Below are 9,516 nucleotides of genomic sequence, written 5' to 3'. Positions count from 1 at the left end.
AATAAAAGTTATTTTTATTTTAAAAAATTGGATAGAATTTGATAGTTTATCTTAAAATAGAAAACATAAATAAATGAAGAAAGAGAGAAGTTTTAATGAAATGTTGAGACTTGAGAGCAGCCAGGTTAAATGTAGTGTCTATAACTCTATATTTCTCTCTCCCATTTGTACGCGCATTGAGGCCCACGAGAATGGTGCTGAGTGCTGATTGGTCCACGTTACACACGGGCCCTGGTGGCGCGTGGACCCCATTCTCTTTTAAATTCTCGATTCTCTCCTCTCTTTCGATACCAACCTCACCCTATTCCCCCTTTTCTCTCCTTCATATCAATCTCATTTCTCTTTCTCTCGACCCCAATACACATTCCCTTTTCCTTTTTTTTTTTTTCCCCTCTTCGTCGTCGTCTATATAATTTTCCACACAAACAAAAAATAAAATCCTATTTTCTTCCGCCCTTTTAATTTTTCTTATATTTTAATAGTTTACTTTATTTCTTTCTTTCCAGCAAACAATTGCAAATCAAATCCCCTTGTTCATCCAGTTCCTAGAAGCTTCTCCTCTAATAATAGTCTTCGAGGAGTTGTGTTCATGGGATGGATTTGACAACAACATGAAGACGCTATGATAACTTGTGATCTTGTTGGTAGCCCGAAGAGATAAATACGCAGAACAAAAGGAAAAAAATCAATTGATTCATATATGATATCTGAGATGAGGCCCAGTCAATCTCCACCGCCCAACGCCATCAACAACCATCACCACCACCAAATCAACAACAACAACAGCAGGGACCGCCGCCGCCGCAAGGACCTCACCCTGCCGCTTCCGCAGCGGGACACCAACCTCGCCGTGCCCCTCCCACTCCCTCCTACCTCCGCCCCCAGCTCCGGACCTAGCGGCCACCAGATCATCCCCTTCTCCGAGCTGGAGCGCCTGAATCGCATCGGGAGCGGCAGCGGCGGCACCGTCTACAAGGTCCTCCACCGCACGACGAACCGCGTTTATGCCCTGAAGGTGATCTACGGTCACCACGAGGATTCGGTGCGTCGGCAGATCCACCGCGAGATCCAGATCCTGCGGGATGTGGACGATCAGAACGTGGTGAAGTGCCACGACATGTACGACCACAACGGTGAGATCCAGGTGCTTCTGGAGTTCATGGACGAAGGCTCCTTGGAAGGGAAACACATCCCTCAGGAGAATCACCTGGCGGATCTGGCTCGCCAGATCTTGAGGGGTCTGGCCTACCTGCACCGCCGCCACATCGTGCACCGCGACATCAAGCCGTCGAACCTGCTGGTCAACTCACGGAGGCAGGTGAAGATCGCTGACTTTGGCGTTGGGAGGATCCTGAACCAGACGATGGATCCCTGCAACTCGTCGGTGGGGACGATCGCGTACATGTCACCGGAGAGGATCAACACGGACATCAATGACGGACAGTACGACGCCTACGCCGGAGACATATGGAGCCTGGGGGTGAGCATTTTGGAGTTCTACATGGGGAGGTTCCCCTTCGCGGTTGGGAGGCAGGGGGACTGGGCCAGCTTGATGTGCGCGATTTGTATGTCTCAGCCACCGGAGGCGCCGCACACGGCGTCGCCTGATTTTAGGGATTTCGTGTCGCGGTGTCTGCAGAGGGATCCTTCTAGAAGGTGGACTGCTTCGAGGCTGCTCTCACACCCCTTCATTACGCATGGCGTCCCTCAGCAGACTCAGATTTCTCACAATCTCCATCAGCTGCTCCCTCCTCCCCCCAGACCCCTCCCTTCCTAGTAATCTTAATCCCCTTCCCCCTTTTCTCTTTTGTATTTCTCTTTCTGTCATATCATATCAATCAATGACTTTTCTTTTCTGTATTTTTTGGATGACAATATGGGAATGCCTTCGCATTAATCGAAGAATCCATATATTCAATTCTCATCGTCTTTTCTGTGTTAGCACTTAGCACGCTTAGCTACACTATTTGCATTTCCTTCGTTTTCGACTTTGATTTTGTTTATGCTTCTTGTGGAGTTGGAGATGCACCATTTTGATTGCTCCCTTTCATGCATTTTTTGGATGTCTATCTTGGTCTCAGTCTCAAACACATTACCTGCACTCATTTTTGTGTGGTGGAAAGGTGGAATTCTGATATTGGAAATTTGTGGTAGTACTATTCTCATTCTGGTCCTGTTATCGAACTAGAGAAGGAACAAAATTTCATTTACTCATTAGAGTACTTGGTATTCATTACTCTCATGGAATATATGATTAGTGGGTTAAAAGGTGAAAGGTTTGGTGACTGGAATATTAAGTTGTAGGAGTATGAGACTCGCCATTTGCATTCAATTATGGGTATTGTAATTCTAAAGGATGGCGATTACAGTATTATCTATATCCGGTAATTGCTCAAAATGGAGGAACCGTTTGCGGGTGAGGAGTGGGTGGGTGGAACCGTGGAAGGCAGGGGCTTCATTTCCATTATTCAACCTCTATAAAAGGGGAAAAATATAACGTTATATCTTTCTTTCATATGACATTTGAACCAAAGTGACTTTCATGGCCCCGTATCATACGACCATCACCCTGCTTCATATTGTCCCAAAGCGGTCAAACCTGTCTTGTTAATAAGGTGAGAACTTCACCCACCAAAAGGATAAACTTTTTTACGGTCAACCTCGTAAGTCAGCACAACACCCAACCCCCAAAATTACACTCGGTTGCCTCATAAAGTATTATTCGAATCTCATTCAAATTATCACACTAGGTCAGTGAGTTGAATATCAGGACTCTGGAGAAGTCACTTTGCAGTGACATAAATTTGAGATATTGTGGTTATTAATGAGGGCATGTAGGCAGCATGAGGTGCTTTTACTATTTTGCCAACCAATTAACTATACCCAGATAGATGCAAAGAATAAATTAGCATTTTTTCCAGCGGAAAAAAAATCCTCTAAAGTGACAATGTTAGTAAAGTAATAAAGTGATGTTTTAATCATATTTAAATTTGTAATATTTATTATCTGTGAGCTCCACTATCTTAATTCAATGGTGATTAATAGTATATATATTTTTTTTAAAGTGGCAATACAACTTTAGAGAATCCAGATCCTTTTCTGTTAGTACAAAAGAATTACATTTATCTTGTAGCTGTGGTCTGTAGAGAGCATAAGGTGCTTTGACAATTTTGCCAGACAGTTAACTATATTCTATGTGTAAGTAGCTGATATTGCTGAAAAATGTTTGTACGTGCATATGCTTTTGATTTTTCGCTAATCATCAATTATAACGATGGTGTATCGGTATCATGCATGGGAAGATATATAACTAGCTAAATTTACTCAAAAAATGTTGCAGAAATTTATGCAGGGTGTCGCTAGGAAGAGCTACTTAATAAATAGGATCTGGTGTTCAAGAAATTTGCCCATTAAGTAGATGTTGTTTTCAGCTCTTTATTAATTGATGAATGCTGTTAAAGAATTTTAGCTCCTAAACGAAAGAACGAATTATTGAGTTGCTAAATTGTGAATTGTTAATAGAGTTTGAAGTGTTAATAGTGTTATATGCTTTCACCATTTTTAAAAAAGTTATTGTATGGATACACTTATTTTGTGTAACTCTCAATCGAATTGTGGCTCTCCTTAAATCCAAGAATAAGTTGCAACTCATTTATGGATCCTTTCCCAGAATAGAGAAGAGGGAATCCTACATTTGCCAACACACATGTACTTTCCATTTGTTACACCAAATTTTGAATGCGTAATGAAATGAAATAGACTTTAGAGCATAGATACTTGATTCTATCAATTACCAGAGATATGTGCCCTTTTTGAGATAGCAAAAGGTGACTTAAGCATCACACCTTACTTCTCAAAGCTGAAAGAAAAGTGTGAAGGTATATGAGTTAAAATGCGCTCAACACTTTAGCCATAGACATACACCCAACATTCTGGACCTAAATTTGCCAGAAACGCTCTAACAGTCTGGTTATTAGAGGCAGTCTATTTGCTACTCAACACAAAGTGAACTATTTACTATTTAGGTTTTAATTTTGTTTATTTTTTTGGGTTTTTGTTTGTTGGGGTGTAGGGGGGGATGGGTCTATGGGATAGCTCAAACCACAGTCCAACCCTTAGTGCTGAATACTTGAATTGCTTTTTGTTTTTAGTTTTGGATGGTTAGTGTTCATACCCTGACCAAGTAATAAGCCAAGCCCAAACTAAGCTAAGAGGCCCAATCCAAAAGGTTAACCTTCATTGTTTGTCCGAACTCCTTAAAGAGGTCAGAGTCAACGCCGGAAGGCAGCCAACACTTATCTAAAAATCTTTCAACCACTTCTAGAAGAGATATCCCAACAACCCTAAGATAAAGGGACAGTTATACACCTTCGGAAGTGGAACTACTTCAATGGTGGTTATTGGATCATCACCTATAAATACACTGACAGACTCAGGTAAAATAGAGTTCCAATTCATTCAAAATCTGCTTATCCCTTTGCTGACTTAGGCATCAGAGTGTCTTTGCAGGTACCACCCCCATTCTTCACAACACACAACTTGGACGGCGGCTCCCAGACTCGAACAAGTCGGAGACCACCCTCCTTTAACGTTTGGGCCTTCCCTTCGAAACCCAATCATTCGGTTCTAGGTAAGCCCCAGAACAGTTAGGATGTGTTTGTTTATAGAGATATAAAGACATGGATACAGAGACACAAAATCGTATTTGACAGATTTGACAGGAAGGACACTGAGATACTAACAGGGTCTGATAACTATGCCAAATAGAATACAAAAACATAAAATTTTATATCTCTATCTTTTGTGTCTTATTATCAGTGTCTTGTCTTGGCATTCGTCTTGGTTTATTTTAGTTTTTTTTTGTCAAGACCCTTTTCCAGATCTTGTGTTTTTAACTTTTTATTTTACACAGGCTCTTCGGCCTTTGTCCTTGTGGGTTTCAACGATTCGTTGGCTCACTATTGAAATCTTTTAGGTGATTAGCGTTGACAAAATTTCAAATAACAAATGCCCACTGGATTCCCCTAATGACAAGATCCAATTGAACATAAGGCTTCACATACAACTGGTTTTTGGTCGGAATGTATGCAATTGTTAAACGAAGTTCTTGACGGGTTATTTTTCTGAAGACATCAACATTCTTAAAGATATCAGTACTCAGTAGAAACAAAATGTTCAACAACGAAATGCAGAGACAACTCTTAGTTTTGTTTTTTGTTTCGTGCGTGTTTTTTTTAAAGCTATCATAGTTGATACCATTAAGATATAATATGTAAAGCCAGGTTTTATATTTTTTTTTTAAAAAAAAATGGAAGAGAAAGCCTTTGATTGAATAAAAACATTGCGCTTGATTGTTCTAAAAAGTATTGGACATAAAAAAACACATCTCACCGCACACTAATTAGTTATAGATGGCTGATATGATACCACACGTATCCTAATGTTTGGTCTAAAGGCTGAAGCCTGGCGTCTGCTGTTTTCTTCAGTTAGAAGATAATTGAAGCTTAAGCGGGGAGCCATGGTATGTAAATATGGAATATAATACAAATTTTTGTAATATTTATTGTATTATGGAAATGGTAATATTAACGAATTCAATTGGGAAGAGGTAGTGCGAGCCTTGCCCTTAGATCCTTTCGTAATATTTTGCCGGATGGTGACTTGGGAATGGCATCAACGAAGAATACTCGGTTAATTCTCTTGTAAAACACCACCTGCCACCAAAATCAATATCTTGAGATTATGTACATATATAAATATATGGTTTACATCTAATTTTGTCAAGGGTCGGTGCGATAAGTGACACTAATTAAGAGGGATTGCAATTTCTGTGTCCTAAATGTAAATGAAAATGATTGATAGATATTTGACCTGTTTGGAAACGAATTGCTTAATCTCATCCTCAGTTGTGTCACTGTGACCATTTGCTCTCACTACAAATGCAACTGGCACCTCACCGGCCGCTTCATCTTTCATCCTGCAATGCGCCGCAACATACATTATGTTATTGAAAATGAAAATGATGAGTGCTAGGGGACATTAATTTTTGTGAATTGTAGCCATCAAATAGCCATCAATGATGATTTCAATGGTGTGAGATTAGTATGAAATTTCATGAAATGACTCACTTTTCTTTGTTGGTTACATGCTGACCAGAATTTAATAAAATTGCTGGTCTCCTAGACTTTTCCGATGAGAATTCCAAGTTGAAAAAATAGAAACATGAGTGACTACTTACGGGACTACAGCAACATCAGAAATTTTAGGATGGAACAGCTCATCATCATCGTCGATGTAACCGATGTCACCCGTGTGCAACCACCCATCCTTGTCTATTGTTCTCTCTGTTGCCTCTGGATCGTTTAGATAACCTACACATACACAAATTCACATCTCTCACTCAAATGTCAACCCACCAACCACCACCACGTATTGCATATTTTATTGTTTTCTTTTTCTTTGTACTAACATTATTCCAAAAATGTATTGATACCACGAAGAAAGTGTGGTATATAGAAAAGCATCAATTAGGTAGCAAGTACCTTTCATGATCTGGTGGCCCCTAATACAAATTTCACCCGGTTGATTTCTCGGGAGAGATTTTTCGGTTTCAGGATCAACAATCTTCAACTCAGCGTTTCTGACGACGGTGCCACATGCACCTGGTTTTCCATCTATGGCTTCTTTCGCGAATGTTAAGCACATTGTTAATACTGGACCAGCCTCTGTCATCCCATATCCCTGTTTCATTTTCGAATTCGAACAAACACGTTTTCTTTAATGCTTTAAATTAAGTGACACATGTCAACCGTACGGTTTAGCTAAATGGGGATGCAGTGAGAGTAAAACAGACAACACCCAACCTGAACCAGTGTTTCCGAAACAAGACAGAATATATGTTTGATTTTTCCTAGCCACATAATTTAGTACCATTCATATTTATTTATGGCAAATTTAATGACCTTTTTCGTTTTGAACTAACATTTTCTAATTGATTTAAAAATAAATAGGAATGACATTATTTAGCAGATATATTTGAAATCAAAGTTATTTATACATTAAAAAAAATTTAAGAAAACAGAAAATACAATATTATGTGCGTAATATATATTTGTGTGTCCAGGAGCCGGGTCCAGTAAATAGAAAAATTATTACGAGTTATGGAAGGAATATCCCTTCCCAAATATAAGGTTAAAGAAGTATTTGTTGTAGTGGGGCAATTGAGGGTCAGATCTGAATAATATATGGAGATTAAGAAAAGAAAGTTTAGGGTCAGATTTTGTAATTTTTATTCATCAATGATATTTCTAATGGTATAAAATTGCGTGATTGCTTTGTGTCCATGCTCCATAATAACAAATAAAATATGCTAATGAGTTATAGCTCAAATAGCATAAATTCCCCATACTCAATTAAGAAGTCGCGGGTTCGAGTCACATATCTTTACAAATTGGTAAAAAAAAAAAAAAAACAAATGAAATATATTTTTAATGAAAATAAAAAGAATACCTGTCCAAGCTTGGCATTGGGGAATTTGAGGCGGACGGTGTCTTCAAGGTCCTTGGCGAGGGGAGCGCCGCCGGATTTAAGGACTCGGATGGAAGAAAGATCGTAGTTGTGGAGATCCGGGCACTTTGCAATGGCGAGAATGATGGGGGGCACGACGGGGCATATGGTGACCCGATGCTTCTGCACCAAGGCGAGGAAGGCAGTGATCTCGAATTTGGGCATCAAGACGATGGCCGCCTTGGCCCTGAGGCCGCAGAGCAGCACGGAGTTGAGGGAGTATATGTGGAACATGGGGAGCACGCACATGATCACATCCTCGCTGTGATAGTAAAGGTTTGGGTTCTCTCCGTCCACTTGCTGCCCCACGCTCGTCACCAACCCCCTGTGACTCAGCATCACACCTTTCGGCAGTCCCGTTGTTCCCGACGAGTACGGCAGCGCCACCACGTCCTCCGGGCTGATCTTCACCTCCGGGATGTCTCCCTCCTCGGCCTCTTCCAGCTCCGAGAAATGTAGGTGCCCCTCCGGGGGTGTGTCCACGAACACCAGGATGAGCTGGCCATGGAGGTCCTTCACCTTCTCGTAGTAACTGGACTGCGTCACCAGCAGCCTGGCGTTGGAGGCCTTGGCCTGCTTGGCTATCTCGGCGCCCGTGAAGAACGGGTTGGCGGCGGTGGCGATGGCGCCGCGGAACGATGCGCCCAGGAAGGAGAACACGAATTGAGGGCAGTTTGGGAGCAGGATCATGATGACGTCACCTTGGCGGATTCCGTGTTTGTGGAGGCCTGAGGCCACTCTTCTGGCCTTGAGCTCGACGTCGGAGTAGGTGAAAACTTGTCCGGTTGGGGCGTTGATGAGGCAGGGATGCGTGGCGAACTCCGGAAGGTTCTGGAAGATGTAGGAATGGAGGGGAAGGTGGTTGGGGATGTAGATGTCTGGAAGGCTGGACTTGAAGATGAATTCCTCCTCTTCTTTCTTGTGTTGTTGTTGCATCGTTTCTTTGCCAATAGCCATAATAATAAGATTTGATTATTAAAGGCAGAGAAAGATAGGAATGGTGTTGTGTGCCCTGAGGCTGAGCAGAATGGGGAGGCTGATGAGTGTATTTATTTGTAATAAGATGCACCAAACATGACAGTGATTAATTAAAAATAATGATGATGATGGATTGGTTAAAGGGCGGGGGTTGGTGAAGGGATAAAATGGAGATTAAGGGGGGAAAAACAAAATAAAATTGAAACGACAAATAATTCCTACCGTTTGGTTGTTGCGCTGTGCTGTGTGCAAGTAAACGAGGGGTTGGTGAGATTAGTCCTTTTCTCTTTGCCCTACACTCCTCTTCATATCTTTTCTTACTATTTTATTACCACAATTGTTTTCATTTTTAATGAAATCTATGGCCAGTGTTTTCTCTTACACTTGAGTCTTGAATTAATGCCTCATTTTGGTCTGTGCTACCTTTTTAATTGAACGAGCATCATTTATTTCTTTTTTGGACCAAATTTAAGATAGGATGTCCTTATACCACATTTTCTCTTCTCAGTTCTCATACAACATGATTTGCTAGGATGACCATAAAATGGATTGGAGTCCCAATTTCTCCCACTTTAGACTGTCAATTGTCAACTCCCATTCACCTACCACACCCATCATTTTTTGTTTCTTTATTTTTTTTTTATTTCTTTTTGGCATATGAACCTACCGCACCCCAACATTATTGGCCATGTGGAAGCTACCTCACTATGACGATATCATCAATTATTTAACATGGTTTTGAATGTATTGCACCAAAAACAAAGAAGGCTTTATGAACTTCAGCCCATTCAACATTAAACAGGCCCACAAATCACTCTTACCCACTAAGCTTCTCATGAATCATTTCCTTACTAGGCCTTTACTGGACTGTAACTTGTTTCTCTTTCGTGTTGGAGCCCACTTAGCCATCTTCAATTCTTTCGATTTGATTCTGTTGAAGCAGTTACAATCAAATGAGATAATTGCAAGTTC

The 9,516-nt window shown here is 40.9% G+C and overlaps 2 protein-coding genes across 3 annotated transcripts in view; one reads left to right on the top strand and one right to left on the bottom strand.

Moving 5' to 3' along the window:
- LOC107638370 (4-coumarate--CoA ligase 1) overlaps nucleotides 1-8,689 on the bottom strand; it is a 22,405-nt gene extending 13,716 nt beyond the window's left edge. The window contains exons 1-5 of one of the 2 annotated variants that reach the window (XM_016341608.2): nucleotides 7,510-8,688; nucleotides 6,543-6,741; nucleotides 6,239-6,371; nucleotides 5,872-5,977; nucleotides 5,324-5,714 (exon numbers count right to left, since the gene is read on the bottom strand). In XM_016341608.2, the coding sequence (XP_016197094.1) occupies nucleotides 5,595-5,714; nucleotides 5,872-5,977; nucleotides 6,239-6,371; nucleotides 6,543-6,741; nucleotides 7,510-8,523 (1,572 nt within the window). In that variant the 5' untranslated portion in view covers nucleotides 8,524-8,688 and the 3' untranslated portion in view covers nucleotides 5,324-5,594. Of the gene's footprint in view, nucleotides 1-5,323; nucleotides 5,715-5,871; nucleotides 5,978-6,238; nucleotides 6,372-6,542; nucleotides 6,742-7,509 lie in introns of those variants that run through there. The other variant, XM_021120305.1, reaches the window with a different exon arrangement.
- Nucleotides 282-1,922, top strand: LOC107638369 (mitogen-activated protein kinase kinase 5). The gene has a single exon (XM_016341607.2). It carries the CDS (start codon nucleotides 701-703, stop codon nucleotides 1,775-1,777), a length of 1,077 nt encoding a protein of 358 aa, XP_016197093.1. The 5' UTR covers nucleotides 282-700; the 3' UTR covers nucleotides 1,778-1,922.

Source organism: Arachis ipaensis, chromosome B04 (assembly GCF_000816755.2).
Source record: "Arachis ipaensis cultivar K30076 chromosome B04, Araip1.1, whole genome shotgun sequence".
NCBI lineage: Eukaryota > Viridiplantae > Streptophyta > Magnoliopsida > Fabales > Fabaceae > Arachis > Arachis ipaensis.
Note: the sequence above shows the minus strand (reverse complement) of the source record. Positions and strands in the feature narration are given on the sequence as shown.

Bases quoted from the DNA above. Each gene is read 5' to 3' on its own strand.
- LOC107638369 (XM_016341607.2), top strand. From the start codon at position 701: ATGATATCTGAGATGAGGCCCAGTCAATCTCCACCGCCCAACGCCATC.